Raw genomic sequence first — 19,193 nt, 5'->3', positions numbered from 1 at the left:
AATAATCTGAAACTCTTTAGAAAGAGTTTATTAATGTCATTTTCTCAGAGAAAGTGGTTTGTGAATCCTGAAGAAAAAGTAACACATCATCCAAATATAGATTTATTATTACTTATCTACGTTCTTGCATTTTATGCTAACAGTGAAGCAGAGCCTGGTGCCCCTTTGAAGACAGAAGCTGGAGGATGTTCTGCATCTAGAGACAATATTGTAGTTTCAGTGTTTTTACTACATGAATAGTCTTATCAGATTAAGTAATCTAGGTGTACTTGTTGATAAGTGCCTACCTTTTATGAAACCGGTTTGGTCAGGATGTATTATGAGGGGGGTTATGTCTCTAATCTCTTTGAGAGTGCTGTCCAGACTCTTTTAAGGTCAACGTTAATAAAGGGTTTGGGCGACAGCTGGTGGGAAATACAGGGTCTTTGCCTGGTTTTAGCAGGAGACTAGTGTTGGCAGAATTCATATTTGGTGGTAGTCCGCCATGTTCCTTGATTTCCTGCGATGTTCTTCAGAATACTGCTGCCAGAATTGTCCAGAATAGACCTCTGCTAGAAATCCATCTGCACCTGGAGCCTTATTATTGGGCATACTTTTCAGGGCTTCCTGGAGTTCACCTGATGTCAGCAGTGAATCCAATGCTAGCGTTTGATCTGATGATTTCAGAAGCGTTATGTTGTCGAGAAAGTGATCGATTTCGTTTTTAGGTGGCTTTATCTCTGGTGAATATAAGGATTTGTAAATGTCCCTGAAAGTGCTGTTTATTGTTTCAGGGTCACATTGTTACAGTCTGGCTGACTATGTGGAGCGAGAAGGAGGACCTGAGTGCAGACACGCAAAAGGAAACTTTGATTTAACTAAGTACGAGCTGCTTATTTAAGGCTGGTTGAACAATACAAAAATAAAAGGGCAAAGGCGAAACTAAACAATAACCTAGACTGGGTGAACTAAGATTAAACATGGAAAAATAACCTTAAAGTGAACATCTGGCACGGATACATGGGGAAAAACCCAGAAACATGACATGAACATAGCAGACGACCAGACAAGGAATGAATGAAAACACACAGACTAAATACACACAGGAGGTGATCAGGGGAAGTGGAAACACACGGGGAAGCAGACTGACTGGAATGAACATAATGACGCCACAGGGGAAGTGAAACTAAACACAATGAACATGGGACAACCAGCCTCTTCAAAATAAAACAGGAAACATAACGAGATGCAGACATGGCATCGCGAACCTGATGACACATGAAAGGTGAGGGAGACTTAAACACGGGGAATCTAATAAACAATGATCTATAACAGGGCAACCCAGGCAAAATAAAACAAGCTTAAGATAACTAAGACTTAAACATAAACAATGAATATCAAAATATAAGAAAGCTCAAAGCACTGGGTTAAACGACCCAGGACCGTGACACATATACTGTTTTCCCAGACCCAGTTTAAGTCTTTATTCAATCTTTCTTTAGTTTTAACTGGTTAGCTAGAAATTTCATTTAAGTCTAGTGTTGCTTTACATATTTTGCGACAACACGTATGCTTCTTCTAAGGATTTGATGATTTCTTTTCATTCCTGAATATATTTGTTTTCTCTTTTCTTTTTTATGATGTGAATGAAATTATTTTACCTCTCATCACAGCTTCCCCTGCTTCCCAGAGAACAGATGCTCATGATCCAGGCAGTCTAAATATAAAGCCCACTCTTTTTAAAAATATTTAATAAAACCTTCATCTTTAAATCTCTAGTTTTTACTTGGTGACCTCTTTATTTATTTGAATTAAAAAAAAACACAGGAGCATGATCTCTGACAGCTATAGGGTTTATCTCAGTGCCTGAAGTGTCACTCAGCAGTGAGCTGCTGACTAGGAAATAATCAAGACGAGAGTAGAAAGTATATTCCTTACGGTGAAGGATGAAGGAAACACCATGCATCTCAAAGTCCGAAATCGCACACGTACTGTTTAATTATATTTGTGGATTGCCAACAGAGCTGTTCCTGCATTTCTTCATTTAGTCCAAAATTGAGGTCGGCCCTGAGAACAAATGAGCAACCTTGGTATTCAGAGAGTGCACTAAAAAAAGCGTGGAAGAACGAGGGGTCATGAACATTTGGGCCATATACACTGACAGAACAAAACTTTTTGCTACCTATAAATGATGTAACTATTAGAAATCTACCCTGTGATTGTAAAATTAGCATTTTTATGTATTAAAATTGCTCCTCCCCTTTGCCTGGGGTTATAGCAGGCTGAGAGCACATGAGAAAACTCAGGTGTTTTAAGTTCATCTGTAGCTGTGACAGGTCTATGAGTCTCTTGTAATAAAATAATATCTGCCTGAGGTCACATGGAGCCAGCACCATGCACATTCCATGTGATAAACCTTAGTGTGCCCATAGTTGTGTGTGTGTGTGTGTGTAGCTAATGTTGAGCGCTGTGTGTGAATGAGAAAAAACACACTTCCATTGGGTGTAAGAAAGTGTGTGGTGAGAGTTTCCATTAAAGTGCAAATACATAGATCCGAGTGGTGCTTGGTGTTGTGTGATCACGTGTGCACATTAACTTATATGAGCGATATTATTATATGTGCACACCTGTGTGTGTGTGTGTGTGTGTGTGTGTGTGTGAGTCCTTTATGTCTGTGTGCACTGTGAGGCTGTAGTGCGTATCTGCGTGATCGTGCAGATGAAATAATGATTGTGTAATGACAGAAGGTGCAGAAGCAGTAAAAAAGAAAGAAAACTAATTGGAAAGGGGTTGTGGGTGAGAGGGAGTGCAAAGATAACAAACAGCCCACGATCTTAGAGGAAAGTCGTGTGTGACTTAGTAGGAAAACAGCTGATCTGTGCAGCGAGAGGAGGAAGAAAAACATGCAAAGGGACACAAGGGAGGGATGAAAGAGAAAACCCAACATATCTAACAGTTTTATAGCAGTTATCTAACAAGAAATATGGCTGCTGTGTGGCAGAGATCAGTCCAAAAAGTCTGTATTCTCATTTTAATGAGTGCATATGTGTAGTTTTTTTGGTCTGTGACAAAAATACCAGATATTTCTTCCCTCTTTGTTTTGCAGTTCATGGATGCAATTTGAAAAGCAAGCTAATTAGCTCCAACTTCAGCTTGGCAGCAGGTAAAATGCTGATGCTGAGACTTGAAGTTGCTGACATCAGTGAGTGACACCACTAGGGTCATCTTTTATATACAGTTTGAAAAAGAAGAAGAAGAATGATACAATTGGAATTTTATTTTTATTAACAGAAAAATTGTTCTCAGACTTGTATAGCAAGGAAACTTCAGTTTCTTAACGTAATTATTTGTTAAATATTTTGCACTAACATTTATTTTTAACTGATTGAAAAGAAATCTGTTATTTAAGGGTGTTTTCAGCCAAACAATAGGGTGATATGAATAATACTAAACAGCAAAAACTGAATGAAAATCTTTTTTTTTTAAGAACAAAGATGCAGTCTTCCAGAGATTAAGTGTAAAAAAATCTTTGATGCTCAATCTTGAATTTGAATGACTTTGCAGCTTGATGAGATTTTTACATTTTAAAAACAGAATAAGGGTTTATGCTTTCTTAGCTTTTTGAGGAGCCTTTAAAGCCTCAGCGTTTTGTAGCATCCTCTGTGTGATGTGTCGGCATCTCTGAGAGCAGCTGTCCCTCTGGGTAAAGATGCCCCTGTTTTTCACCTCAAAGCAGGAGCAAGATAGATGGTGTCACTCTTTTCCTGTGGTATTTTTTGATCAAGGAGAGTGGACTTCTGTTCTGAGGAGAACAGGAGCACAGCGAGAACGCGAGAGGAAAACACACAATTAAAGCTTTGAAGAAAACTTTGTTCGCTCTGGTTTCCCCCAGCGAGATGATGCTTTGTAAATGTCTTGAAGAGCAGAAGCTGTGCCAAGACACCAGCAGCGGACAGCGATATTACTCATGTGTACGTGTGTGAAATCTCCGGACCTCATGTCCTGTGCTGAGTGTGAGGCAAATGGACAGGATGCATGATGATGTGTTTATTCGCGATGCTAATGAGACATGACACATAAGTGTTGATCACCATGGAGTCTGAACTGTTTTTTTTCTCCTCATAGGGATGAGGAAGAGCTGCGGAAGTCGTTTTCAGAGCTCGGGGACAGCCTGTGTGACTCCAACTCCTCCAGATCGATGAAGAGGGTAGGCAGCAGCGGGAAGCCCCTGTCGGATGAGTTGCAGCCCACCGGAATGCTGCTGTACAAGAACGGATTCCTGGTTCGCAAAGTCCACGCCGACTCAGACGGAAAGAGAAGTACGAGTTACAAAGTTCAGATTTAGACAATGCTTTGAAACATTTGGCTGCTGCCCAGAGCATCATAAGTGAAACTGTAGGTCATGTCATGTAGAGCACATCCTGTGTGGAGTGTTTGTACTCCAAAGCGAGATGGTTTTTCTTCAACGGCACAGACTAACACATGCTGAGGATTTGGGATTTTAATGCTTTAATTCCAAGAAAAACAACCAGCATTAAATGTCACATTAATCACTCAAATGTCTTTAAAATAAGCTTTATTATTCAACAACATTTAGGCTGGTATTTGAATTTAAAACAATGAATTGATCTGAGGAAATACAGAAAGCAAAGACCTCCGTTATTCGCTTCATTAATGAGTCACAATCAGATGAAATCATTTGCACATATTATGAATATATATATACATAAAAAGTAACCAATATTGACCTCCGTTTAAGTGCGATTTCCCCCCAAAGCATGTACTTTGCTGCTAGTCGTTGGTGCTGGTGCCTTGATGCACCAGGTTCCACATTAGATAGGTTTTCACTCCAAAACCAGTTGGTTAGGTTTAGGCTCTCCCTGTAGGGAAGAGTGTGAACATGAGAATTAGGGTGTGCGTTGTCCAGTGCAAGCGTCCTCCACCTGGACAGACACTAGTCTTTTTGTACCTTACTGAGTTGAATGAGCCTGCTGCTGAAAACACTCAGTTTGATGACAATTTACTGCATACATTAAAACATCTAAGCTTCCTCAAAAAGTAGAGTCTGCTACATTTTCAGTGCAGGGATCTGGCAGAGCTTAGTGGCAGATTTTTGGAGGCATATCTCTTTAATATAGGCTACGTTTCAGGAGGAGGTTGTTATTACTGCACCACTCGAAAACAGTGGAGTTCACCAGTTTCCAGTCTCCTCACCCCTGTTGACACACCCCACAGAGTCTGAGAATTTCTGCGGGTGATGCAGATGTCTGTCAGATCACAGTTGTCAGTGATCCGGCAGGTCATGGCTGTGTCCACCTGCATCCCTATCAACTTCTCTGAATTGTGTTGAAGGCACCTGATATTGGTTAGGTCTAGGCACTAAAACATGTCAACATATCAGCAGTTTGCACCTTTGCCTCGGCAGGAGGCTTTTATGTTTACCTGGGTTTTCTCCTGGATCTCTGCTTACTCCCACCATTTAATAATATGCTAGCGTAATGCCACCTATTTCAACACTGAGCACTCGGTCAGTCACTTTCTGGTTAAATAAAGGTTAAAAATATTTAAAACTAGATAAATAGGTCAAATCAAATATGGGTGGGCCCTCAAAACACAAATCAAATCCATATGAGATGAGATAGGACTGGGGCCTCTCACTACAGTGAAAAACACCAAAAATACAATATAATATATAAATTATACACCAGATTTAGTTGAGGGAAATCACAGATTAGTGATTAGAGTGCATTACTTTCAGCTAAGTGTGGGTAATGTGGGGTGGCTGGAGCTGTGGTTCAATCCCAGGCTGCTCCAGTCTGCGTGCCAAGTATCCTTTGGCACGCAGACTGGATAATAACCCCTGATGGATGCTCTCCGATGCATCCATCAGAGTGTCAATGTGTGTGAATGTTAGATAGAAATCACCAAGTAAGAAAAGGCATGGAAAAACGGGCTTGCATGAATGGGTGTGAATGAGGCGTGTTGCATGAAGCACTTTGTAGCACGCAGTCATAAAGATGTTTATGAGAGTGGCACAAACAAGATTTTCAAATATGTCAGTAATAGACCAGATGAATGTGAGACTGATAACTGTGATGTTCTGGCAGGGAAGTCTGTGTGTTGGATTTAATTATGCGGACAGCCACTACAACACAGATAGCAACAAGTGTGCCCCAGACTGGCAGTTTTCTGTGTTGTGTGTTCACAGTATAAGGGTTAAATGTTAGGTGTGTCAGCTCTCCCCAAAAGTTCCTGTAACTCAAGTCGAGCCCACCTCATGACCTTTAGGCCACAGCTAGCCCAAACAACGAAACAAAATCAAGTGCCATAAGTGGCCCAGATTATACCCTAATGTGTGGACTATCTGGGAGCAGACGACACTGGGTTACATGTGCAGTTTTGATTGAAGGTTTCCTGGATGCACCTCTGACTTAGTGCTGCAAAGCTAAGAGCACGATGTAACTTTGTATCTATGACTGGAAGTCTGTAATTAACATTTAATGTTTTCTGCTCCTCGCAGCACCGAGAGGGAAGAGAGGGTGGAAGACTTTCTATGCCATCCTTAAAGGGCTAATCCTCTACCTGCAAAAAGTAAGTTTCACACAGTAGACATATGTTTAGTTATAAAAACTAAATAAATAAATAAATAAAATCTAAAGGGCTGAGTGAGAAACAATTTGCAACAGCCACTGTTTGATATTCATTATTCAACCTTTTAAAGAACGGTTGACTGCATCTCCATAAACATCCTGTCTTACTTTCATGCCAGCAGCAGATTTTTAACAGAAGGTGGATCTTTATCCCTGCGGTGAACGTCTCTTTAGAAACCCAACAACAACAAAAAAGTTCTGCACCAAATGTTACCTGCCTGCCTGCAAACGAGCTCTTAAGATGATTTATTGATTTATTTAAGCAAAATATCAGCAATGAAAAAAGCAGCAGCTTTGCACTGACAGCTCAAGAAGCAATCTGTCCTTTAGAGTCACGTTTTGGTGCCTACTTCCTGTTTACACGAATACATGTTGCTGTGACATAATGTCCTCGTGCAGGCCGGGCCTTGGCACCGTGCAGAGGACCCATACGGAGCGGCGGTGGGCCTGGGTAACCTCTGCCAACATAACAGGCCACTGCTGCTCCAAATTCCCCCTGAATGCAGAGAAAATTGTGCCTGTAGGGATGCTGTGGCTCTGTTCTCTAAAATAATAACTGAACTTTATTTTTACGGAGGTTTTTTCACTAAGGTCTTCAAGGTTAATTCAAGGCTCATGATTCTTGTGGTGTGTGTCGTCAACACAAGTCCTGTGTAAGGATTTACAGTGACCTTTGACCTCTCCTTCAAGATCAATAGACTAATTTGAAGGTCAAAGTGATAATAATGCTTTATAGAGTTATTATTTTTTTAGACAATAACATAAACTTGTAATTAAACACTTTTTTGACATGTGACTAATTATGCTATATGCAGAGCTATTAATTATGTTTTCATGCCATTGTTATAGAACTAAAAGTGTGGAAATATTTACTTTTTATAAAGGTCACATATGTGATGTGGAGGAATAATATCCATTAGCACGTTTAGGCCTAGGGCGGTGCGGTGGTTCAAACCCACAGCAAGAAGATTTCAGGCTCAAATCCAGCAGCCAGGTATTGAGTTTGTTTGTTCTCCTAGAAACATGGATGTTAGCTTAACTGGTGGGTAAATGTTGGCTGTAGGGGTGAATGTGAGCATAAGTAAATACAATAACATCTAATAAACCTTTGTGAGATCCGCTTTATCAAATAAAAACTTAATGGAGAACGTGACACTTTGTCAGTATATTTTGGTTATTGATTACCCTGTGATTTGTAGACGTATGCATTCGAATCAAAATAATTAATTTAGATGTTTTTAAGTTAAATTAAATTGTTTCAGACTTTGTCGTGGTAAAAAAATCTTCCACTAGTGCTTCACTTTAGATATGAGAACTGTCAAAACTCAAGCCTTTAAAGTTAGCTGAGGTATGAGTCAAGTAATATTTAAAAAATAACTTTTTTTTATCAAATTAAAAATAATTTGAGAAGTTTATGTCCACAGCTTTGTTCTTCCTTAACGAAAACGTATACGTCTGTCATGAAACCAAAATATCTTCAACTCAAATAAGGTATCAAATATATATTTTATATTTTTATTCTTACTGTTGAACGATTTTTTAATAATTAACTAAACTTAAAAAATTAAAACTAAAAGTTAAAACACATATTGTTTACCAGAAATTTAAAAAGAAAAGAAAAGAAAACTAGACCTTTAAAGAAAATCAAAACTAAATCGAATGGTGATTGTGTACATGCAAAACTAACCATAATAAATAAAAATATGTAGGAAATAACTACTTTAAGTATTAATAATAATAATAAGGTCAATACAACCTGCCTGAGGAGGCACTGATCTCTGCATAGCTGCAACAAACAACAAGAAACTAATTAAAACTAGACTAAAAATTCAAAATTAATAAAACTAATAAAATAATAAAACTAATAAAACTGAACCTATTCCATATCGTCACTGTCATTATATTATGCTGCTATCCTGTATATATTGTACATACTATTGTTTGAGTACTTACGATTGTTTTTTTTGTACTTTTTATATTTTACATTTATATTTATTATTGAAACTTGCACCAAGGGAGTGGCACTCCAATTTCGTTGTACTCTGTACAATGACAATAAAGGCTATTCTATTCTATTCTATTCTAAAATTAAAAAAAAAACCTGATGAGAGACGCCTACAGAGCTCACATTCAGAGCAATATCAGTTGCTTCATGTAAATGTGTATAAGCGTCACCCACTCCTCCAATAAAATATGATCATAGTCAGCATCTTTAATGAGCGTTTGCACCGCAACACACCATTCTCCTTCATACCTGTCGTTCCAGGGGGAGTACAGGCCCGATAAGCAGCTCTCTGATGAGGACCTGAAGAACGCCGTGTCCATCCATCACTCTCTGGCAATGAAAGCTTCAGACTACAGCAAGAGACCCAACGTGTTTTACCTGCGGACGGCGGACTGGAGGGTGTATCTCTTCCAAGCGCCGTGAGTCTCTTTATGCTCTTCTCGCTGAGCTTGAACAAACGCACACGCTGTACGATTTATAGCTCCCACGCTGAGCAGCGTGGACAGCTGTGCAACATCTGCAGCAGAGCAGAAAATTCAGACAGCTAAAAAAAGAACAAATAAGAAACACCCATGTTTTATTCCACTCTTCTCTTAGTGCTGACTTGCCGTCTCTGGCAATGTTACACTGAACAATCAAAAGTATGTGGACACCCCTGTTTTTAACTACATGAGCCCACATGAACAGATACTGGTGGATGTTGGGGTGGTGGAGGGGTTGACTCTGCAGGAAGCGATGCAAGCAAAGAGCTGCGCTGATATTCCAGAGGGGGGAGGAGGTTTGGTATGTGACACAGCACAGCTCAAGCTGCAAGCCTGAACTTGCTTTCAGCCTTTGTTCTGTTTCACTTCATGTCACGTGGAAATCTGAACTGCATAAAGTCATGAACTTACGTGATTAATTCTGGAGTCTATTCCAGCTACCATAGTGCGAGAGGTGTCGCAAACCCTGCACAGTGAAGATAAGTGCCAATCGAAAACAATACATAAATGGTAAAAAGGGCTATAAAACATGATTAAAAGGAAACTCAAATGCAGTATCACATAAAATAGAAGTCAGTAAAGGTGTGTTTTATGAGGCAAATCATTCTTCAAGCCTTTGCTCCTCAGGTAGGTCCTTTTAAAGCCGGGGACCCTGATTACACCCTTGCCCAGCCTTTTGGAACAGACAGAAAGATCCACCTGAAGAATAAGGCTGTGCACTGGCTTAAAAGGAGTCAACATTTCTGCTCTGACCCAGATGCACTTTAAAATTAATCAGTAAAATCCAACCATCCTACAAAACCAAAGCTGGGATTTGGGGTTATTGAACCGATGGCATGAGTAGAGGCTGTTTCGGTTCACAATACTATGGTGTCCACATATTTCTGGCCATATAGTGCTGCTGATAACAGCTGAATGTCCACCCTCAGCAGCACTCATGTGCTTACAGATTAGTGATACATGGAGAGGATGCGCGATGAAGGTGAAGGTGTGTGTCTGTGTGTGTGTGTCTTAGCAGGATCCAGGAAGTGGCACATGATTGGCCACATGTTTCAGGCCCCAGGAGGACCGGCTCTGTGCTCCAGTTGCAGCTTGCATTTGTCCCAGATACTGTACCCCTCTCTGCGCCTTTCTCCTCTCCTCGTCTCTCTCTCCGCCCGTCTCTCCCTGATGATTTAAGCGATGCTGTCTGATTCGATCTGATATTACTCGGGCTCTTAATGGGCCTGTTAATGTAAAACAGGACTTTTTTCTCTCTCTCATCTGTTAATTGGCTCCAAAATAATTTCTTTGTTAACAGCAGCGCTGCTTTCTCTGATAATTATCCCTTTGATGTTGTAAACCAGCCATGAGCGGATGTGAGCGGGCATCGCAGAGGAGAAGCATTTGTACTGTATGTGTTTTGGAGTTTGTAATTAATCGTGTGTGTGCGTCTGTGTTAATCATCTCAGGAACGCGGAGCAGATGCAGTCTTGGATCACACGGATCAACACAGTGGCCGCCATGTTCTCATCTCCTCCTTTTCCAGCAGCCATCGGCTCGCAGAAGAAGTTCAGCCGGCCACTCCTGCCGGGGACGATGTCGAAACTGTCCGAGGTATCCTAACTTTAATGAGTCTGACAGGTGGCTGATTCCACTCTGAGTATATCAAAGTAAATAAAAGATGGGCGTAGCTTCTGTTTAAGTGGTTTAAAGTGGCCTAAGCCTCCATTAATGACCAGCAGGGGGCGACTCTTGAAGTTGTAGAAAAAGAAAAGTCTGATTGTACAAAAGCTTAAGAACTCCACGTGGAGTCACATGGTCTCTTAGTTAAACCTTAGTTCACAAATACAGGAGCAGACTGTACGCTGTCTTCACCTTTCACAGGTGGAAAACGTAACTTTATAATTACTGTCTGTGAGAAACAACAGGGGTATGAAAGCAGTTCCCTTGTTTTACGGTGGCAATAGAAAAAAATACAAGTAGACCCAAACCATGCCAATAAAATGCTCAACCAGGAAATCAGTTCCACCTCTGGGTCAGGGTTTTAAGTTTTTCCTCTCATAATCTTGGTTTTAACTCTGTGCTCTCAGGAGGAGCAGGTCAGGTCCCATGAAGCTCGATTCAGAGCCATCTCCACTGAACTGGCTGAGCTGCGCTCTTATCCACCTGACCGCAAGGTGAAAGGACGCGAGCTGGAAGAATACCGCCAGCGAGATGAGTACCTGGACTTTGAGGTGAGCTGGATTCACGAATGAGGAATCGAGTATTTACATGAAACTGTCTCGCCTTAAATTTAGATTTTCTTCTTTTCTTTTTTTATAGAAAACGCGGTACGGGACCTACGTCATGTTGCTGCGAGCTAAAATCCGAAGCGGCGAGGAAGACCTGTCTGTATTCGAGTCTCAGCTTCTGGAGGACAACGGGCTGCAGAGGGCTCACTCCAGCCCCACGCTGCAGGACAGCAGCCAGGCCAGCCTGGCCAGCAGCACCAGGGACGGCGGCAACAGCAGCAAAGCCAGCGGCTGCAGCAGCAAGCAGCGGCAGGAAGGCCAGAGACACAGCTACCGACAGGCCGTCAAGAAGTGAGACGAGGCGGGGGCGCCGGGAGCGGCACGGCGTTGCACTGCCAGCGGCAGGCTGTCTCCCTGCAGAGGTTTTGTTTGGAGCTCTGCTTGAAGGGGGGAGCAGGAGTGAGGGTCTAACCCACGCCTTCCCCCAAAACACGAGGCCCTACCCGGCACCCCAATCTTCTCATCTAACCGAGGAGGTGCAGATCCTGTGACTGGCAGACAGGCTAGTGCAGGAGGTGGGAGGGAGCGCTGGGAGGTCACGGATCTGCAGACGAGGTGTCTTTGAGAACGTACGCTGGGTGCCGCAGCAGACTGTGAGGCAGAGAGGCTGCTTACGGATCGGACGGGGCAGCGCACAGGGACCTACATCCAGCATCCTTTCCTTTTTTCTTCCCCTTTTGTTCTTTCAAGGCACCTCCGGCCGCGTTCTCACACCTTTTTTCTTGACCTTACACTCCGTTTTTTGGGACCAAACATGTTTACACACACTTTGAATTGTCATCACATTATAGACGACTGATGATTTGATTTCTGTTGAATTTCTGCCGCTGCTCTTGAGGTGAAGCGCTGTAATAATAATTAAAAAAAAACAAAAAACTTAGGAAACATCACCAGGTCTACGGAGCCATTACATTCCAGCTCCTTTTTTTTCCACCACGGTGTGTTCACATTCCACACAGGAGCTGCAAATTCCAGCTTTCAGCTCCTGTATGTTTCGCTGAAGGTGGTTTCCAGTTAAATAAGTGTGTGGCTGCAGTATGCGACGTGGCCGCTGCGTACAGCTCGTCTTTCCTCCTTTCTCTAGCCGCTGACGGCCAACTAGAGGTGACGACGTCAGCAGGAGTTCACAGTCCTCCTGATATGCAGCCAAACACTGCATGACACAAAGAGAAAGAGGTCTTTTTCTTTTTTTTTTTGCTCTACTTGAACTCGAGCATCTCTTGCTTTTTGCTTCTGTCCTGTGATGTGCTTATGTTCTCTTTCTTGGCCGAATGTTGTTTTCTGCAGTGATCCGCATGCCTGCATCCAGCACTGCTTCTTTTAGGGCTTTTTACTACTTTGAAGGCAAAAATCTGAGAGCGGAGAAGCTGCTCTCGGTGAGGGGTGGGGAGCAGGTTCGTTCAGTCACTCTCCTCATGCCAGTGCCATACCCAACACGTGTAATCTTCATCTGTACTTATAAACCCGACTCACTGGACAGACCCTGAATGTTCTTTGTTTTTCGATATTTTTACAGTATTTTACAGTCATTTGTTGGTGTTGAACTTCATGTGTATGTCAAGTGTATGATGAAATATCTCTTTGTAAACATCCAGGATATGTTGTATATAACGCACCATATATTGTAGTATATATGACAGTATATTTACAATATATTCAGCACACTCATGAGAAGCTGCATTGGGTATACACACACACAAGTCTGGAAATCGCTACTTGGTAATCACATTATTTTATTTTTTCTTACAAACTTTATGAATATTATCAAAATAAGTCTATCAAAGATTAGTAAGGGGGAGTTTTTTGCAGGATTTTAGTGTAAAAAGAAAATTCTTGTGAGGATTTAAGCTCCAGTGGGAACTACTCCAAAGACAGATCATGCTCGAGGTTCTTTGAGAGTCAGCAGCCAGCTTGGTAACACCCCCCCCCGGGCAGTTTAATTAATCCCCCCAAATAAAATGAATTAGGGAGAGAGCCTTAACTCTGATTTAGTGGTCTCTGAGACGCATCAACTGGACTTTTAAAGAAACCGGTCAAAATATTAGGTTTAACAGTTACACTCCTTCTACCCAACACTGTTAACATCTCTGTTTAACCCACCATAGACTTACGCTGTCAATACCATAAGCCAAGAAAAGTACTCTCCTCTTTTCTACGATGAAGAGTACGGTAGATAAACTCGCCACAACACCGATGAAATTTTGCAGATCCAAAGATCTTCTAAATACTTGAACTCATAGTCTCTGCACTTCCTGTTTCATAGGGGCACTTGTGAGATAATCCATGATGATTGGGGATCTACGGAGGCCAAAACAGCAAATTTTGTGGTGTAAACATTTGTTATTGTTATGTTTTTGAAAGAAGAGATTAATCTATAGTTCAGTTTTTTACTATTTTTATCTTATTATTATTTTTTATTAGAGATGTAAAAACTACCCTGAGTCACTTTATGGAATCTGTGAATTTGATTTCAAACAGGAAGCCTCTAAAATGGGTGCCGTCAGACTAGAGTGACTGCAGCGTGCCTGTGGTGAATCCTTGTCCCACCAATCAGCATGCGTTAGCAAAATGTCAGCAGTTAATTGACAGTTTTAGTCTTTCTGGAAAAATAAATTGGAAGCATATTTTATTTGCAGACATGTTATCTGTACTATATTTCTAAAAACTAAAAGAAGTGTGTTTTGTATTTTCCTTTGTCTAGAAGCAAGTGTACATATTAATTTTACCTCTAATTCATTAAGGACTTTCTCAAGAGTGCCCCTTCTGCATTCCTTCCTGAATCGCATCAAATTTCTCTACAGGAGTATTAACAGAAAGTGGAATAACTCCCCCAGATCAGCTCTGCAATCTAAATGAAAGGATAAAGGGCTTTAAATTTAATAATTGCGTCACAGAGACAGAAAAACTGGATATTTAGTCAAATCTCATTTTGAAAAAATGCTTCAAAAGTTTGGCGACTTTACACTTCACTTCAAAAAGGGCTCAATCCAAAAGTGCAAAAACAAAAACAAAGTCTTTGATTATCCTAACAGAGCAATGAATAGCACTGCAAGTGCTCACACATTTTTCTACAATACATAGAAGATAAACCTCCTGCCAGGATACAGCTGAAACAGCAGCAAAACTTTACCGTTAATATGTGTGATGCAACAAAACGATTGGCTCGTATCTCTCCGGGGACTCTGAGTGCCACGGCTTCTCTTTCTTATAATGTCTTATTGTTTGCCATGAGCTAATGGCACGATTCAAACTGGATCAGGGCTGATACTGTTGTAAAAGATGCATGGAAAAAAGAATGAAAACAGAATGTAAAAAAGAAGAAGACAAAGAAACTCCTTATTCAGGAGTGAGTGTGATTATGTGTTTGTGTGTGGGCGGACTGATCTAATTATGGAACCACATAATGTTTGGTAGCCATATACACTTCATAGCATTATTAATGCACAGCCATTTATTACTCAGGCTTTAAAACGACACCTTGAGCAGCTGCAGTGCCAGCGTCCAACCAGCAGGGAGAGCTGTCAGCATTCACCCATGTTCTTTCAGCCATAATCACACCTGCTGCACCTGCAGTGAATATGCACGGCGTCACCCGCTCGCCTGAGCAGGTTGGTGGGGGCGGGTATTGCAGGGCTAAATGAGATAGGACCTGTTTGTATTGTAACTACGGATGTCAAGTCTGAGTGTGTTTTGGGAGTGTGTGCTTATGTGAAAGGCTGCAGAGAGCCTTCCAGACCATCTGACTTTTATCCAGCGCCAAATGTGTTGTTTAAAGCTGTACAGTTTCTAGAACAGATGATTGAATATTCAGGCTATTCAGAAGTTAAATAGTTCAGAAAACCTGAGCGTGTCACGGTGTAAGTCTGTTAATCATGTAGATACCTGCAGCGTAAAGCTGAATCTACCCAGAATTTTTGGTTATTGACTGTCATGTGAGTCATTTTAAGGCAGCATCCTCCCCAGAAGTCATCAGCCTTTATGTCTTTTCTTTGTCTTATGTGACACTTTTACTTGCTTTGGGGGCTTTTTGTAAGACAGAAGAAGCAGTTTAAAGACATTTATGCCCAATTTTCAGCAGCTTATTTCATTTAAAGCTCATTGCCTGCTTCTCTTGTCTGCACCTTTGCGCGCTGGTGGTATTAAAAGGTTTTATGTGTATATTGTTGCCATAACTGACCTCCTGTACATTTCGTGTAACTTTACAGACTTTATACTTGTGTGTTATTAGTAATGTTTGCTGTCTGTTATGTGGCCAAACTGTCAATAAGCAGCCAGACTTACAATGAGTACCTTAACACTGACCTATTCTGCTCATTTAAAGCTATATATCTTCAGTCTTAGACTTAACTAGCGTAGCTTTGCATGATCCAGAGCTCAACAATAATCCTGGTTTAGCTGATACTGGGCCCCTGGGGAGGAAGGCATCTTCTGTCTGAAAATAAAACAGTTTTAGACAGAGGATACCTTCCTCCTTATTGGTTGCCTGTCGTAACACTTTCTGCCACAGCAGGTGGGCGGGGCTTCTGTGCTCAGATCACCTCATTAGGAATCACAGAGTTAAGAGTATCAGCAGCCACTTTGGATTTGGTTGATTTATACAAATAATGGCCGAAATATTTTGAAACTATGTCCGTGTTTGATATGAGCATCTATCATTCAAACAGAATATAAATAACAGTAAATAAGGAAAAGCATAATAGGTCTACACAGATAAAATGTGAAAACACTTGTCAGATTTTATCTTGAAAACCTACATCTCTTGTTATTGCATACACAAGAAACTGTTATCTATGTTACCCTAAAAGTAAATGTTTTTTGTGTGTGAGTCTGTGTTGACATCGTACGTGTCTCATAACAAGCAGCCAAACTGCACATGAATTTTGTGCTATTTTTATAAAGATGTATTCAAATTTCTGTTTTCTCTGTCAACTGCTGCTTCTGATGTCTAGGCTCAAATAACAGGAGAGCTGAAGGAAATTTCACTTTTTAAATGTGAGGATTTTCTGCTTTGGAAATCTCTTTGGGTTTTAGAGGGAAGAGTTTTCAATAGCTTTTTCGTACCTTTATGCTAATATTTTATGATATGCCCTCAAATGGTTGATCAGAAATTCAATCAGAAGCTCTCCATTTTTTGCTTAGAGGCCAGATTACCCTGTTAATGGTGCAAATTCTCCAATATATGAGTATAATAATGAAACACCTGGAAGCTCGTGGGTTTGGGGACTCTTGGGGCAGTGGCCCATTCAACCTAATTTTGGTAATCCAGCACTGCTGTCTGCACAACATAACAATAAATATCATCTTTTTCAAGTTTTAGGGCTCCACAGACTCGATGCAAAAACATTTATATTTTTAAATATAAATGACAACATGATTTGACCTGTTAGAGCAGCAGGGCCCTGGGCGGTCACCCAACTGATCCTAAACTGGTTCTGGCACCAGATTTAAACCAAAATTAACCAAGCAACATATCAGCTGCATGCCTCATCTGATGCCTTAATCCGGGCAGCCTTTCATTCAATCAACAAAAACAGTGCTGACATTCAAAAGAGTTTAATAGTTGAAAGGTAACTAAGAATTAAACTCGGTTTGATTCAATGTTAGTTATATAGTACCAAATCACAACAACAGTGGAAAGGAAAAACTGGCAAACGTGGCAAGGAAAAACTCCCTTTTAACAGGAAGAAACTTAGAGGGAGAAGAGCATAGGGAGGGGCGGCTATCTGCTGCAACCGGTTGGTGGTGAATCTTAAACTCATAAAATCTCTTTCACAAGAGTGTCCTAGGCCAGCTTTGACCTCAAATATTAGCTCAATGTTACTTTACTGAGGTCGAACTCCTCTATCAGCTGCTGTGTTTTGCTATCGTTAATGCAGTTATCGGTGCACATAGCCTCCATACTATTGCCAACTCTGTGGCCAGATCAGTTTCACCATTTATTAACCGACTGTTTGGGGGATATAAAGAGCTGCACTGAAGTGCGATCCATAAAGTGCCAAAGCCAAACCAACAACAGCGAGAGCAGTCACTTAATCGTCTGTGGCTTTATATGCAGTACAGATTTAAAGAAGTTTAGAGTCTTCACTGTATCTCAAAGTTTTCCCCTTCCCACCGCCTCTCTCCATGTGTTCTCACCACTCACATACATCACAGAGCAGCAGCTGGTCCTCCATGGCACTGGTTAGCATAGAAATGCCTGGTTCCCCTTGATGACGCCTGCGTGATACTCATGTCAAAGTGTTGCACCGTGTTCACAGACGTAGGATATCTGCAGCTCAAACTGTCTCTTCAGCGTGCACTTGTACATCACAGCCTCATTTCTGAATGTAAATAAAGCATGAGATATTACGGCCTGCTTTCATTTATATTATGATTAGAGTATTAAAAGAAGGCTTAATATATAAGGTAGGTCAGCATTTTTTCCTGTCCTTGAGCTCATGGTCATTTCTCTCTTTTTGTTTTTAATCAATGTGAATGAAGGGAATGGCTATATTTAATGCTGTTGTATGCTGTCGTGTTTTAGAGACTTGAGCCAGCTCATACGAATCTTTTTACATGTAGAGGTCTGGTCTGATCCGTCTCAGTGTTTTTTAGACTGGTGCAGATAAGGCGATGTTCATTTTATGCTATACATACAGTGAGCTACATGTGTCACTGCCTTGTTATAACTCACCAAGGAAATGTTGTTTGTGAGCTTCTCACTTTGAGAAGCATAGGAGATAAAATAAAAGTGTTTTGAAAGGTTTACTGCACGTGTGAACATCATTGCGTGGAATGTAAAGTGCCGTACTTAAGCGCTTTAGTCGTGTGCATTAGTTGAATGCTTCTGTACAAATTTCACATGTGAGACTTCAAAAACATGTGCTTATAAAATAGAGTGCTTTAAAAATTTGCTCCACCTTGACCAGCTGCAGTATTAAAAGACAGCGTACATGTTAATATATGAGTTTGAATGACCCATTAATATAATACAGCACTAAAACAGGTGATTCTTTTACACAATGAGTAGAGTTTATGTTGATGTACTTTTTATCTTAATTATGGTATTAGATCCATCGCTGGTGTGCACAAGGAGCTGATTATACTGTTATCAGCTAAAATGTACTGTTTTTTGCCTCTATTAACACATCTCCAGGGGAAAATGACTGAAAAATCTAGCCAGTTGCCATCTTTTATTAACAGTCTATGCAACCCCTCTTTTCACAGGGGTTTAAGTGTTATTAAAACCAGCTGGTCACAAAGTACACATTTGGGGCTCTTGGGGGAGTTTGCCATTTTGGTCCAAGTTCCACTCTAATGCACAAGATTCAAATTAATGTTTTAATTCTGCAGCTGAGGAATCTGAGTGTCCTCAGCTTACTCACAAAGCAGATTGGGTCTGGCCCAGTAACATACGCAAAAAAAAAAAAAAAAAATCCTCATATACACAAAAATAAAACAAAATAAAGAAAACCGTCCTTCATGTGTGGTCCAAAGAACGGCTGGTAGAATAAGACTGGTCACACAGCCACAGCTGGACCTGCCTGGGTTTATGTCAGGTTTTAGTTCTGGCACCAGGTGTAAGCCTCATAAAACAACTGTCTCACTTACAGCTGGAATATTTATTAAATCACAATGTTTCTGTCCATCCAACCTTCATTGGTTGTATATTCTTACCAGACACCTTTCTAGTGCTAAAAAACGTAACTCAGAGATTTTGGTCACAGATAATTTGAGATCAGACTAATGAACACCTTGCACATGTATCAGTAGTCAGCTAATATAACTGGAAGAATGACCACTATGGCAGTATTATTTTAAAAGT

General features: G+C 40.8%; 1 protein-coding gene across 2 annotated transcripts in view; it reads left to right on the top strand.

Moving 5' to 3' along the window:
- LOC146568936 (uncharacterized) overlaps positions 1-18,134 on the top strand; it is a 100,021-nt gene extending 81,887 nt beyond the window's left edge. For both annotated transcript variants that reach the window (XM_085285332.1, XM_085285333.1), the window contains exons 12-17: positions 4,105-4,298; positions 6,500-6,570; positions 8,896-9,053; positions 10,568-10,712; positions 11,189-11,332; positions 11,421-18,134. In XM_085285332.1, the coding sequence (XP_085141458.1) occupies positions 4,105-4,298; positions 6,500-6,570; positions 8,896-9,053; positions 10,568-10,712; positions 11,189-11,332; positions 11,421-11,684 (976 nt within the window). In that variant the 3' untranslated portion in view covers positions 11,685-18,134. The remainder of the gene's footprint in view (positions 1-4,104; positions 4,299-6,499; positions 6,571-8,895; positions 9,054-10,567; positions 10,713-11,188; positions 11,333-11,420) is intronic.
- Positions 18,135-19,193: the final 1,059 nt, after the last annotated feature.

Source organism: Mchenga conophoros, linkage group LG8, assembly GCF_057382185.1.
Source record: "Mchenga conophoros isolate Kocher_MC1m ecotype Shallow Benthic linkage group LG8, M_conophoros_male_GT1.1, whole genome shotgun sequence".
Classification (NCBI taxonomy): Eukaryota; Metazoa; Chordata; class Actinopteri; order Cichliformes; family Cichlidae; genus Mchenga; species Mchenga conophoros.
This window is presented reverse-complemented; position numbering and strand designations above follow the sequence as displayed.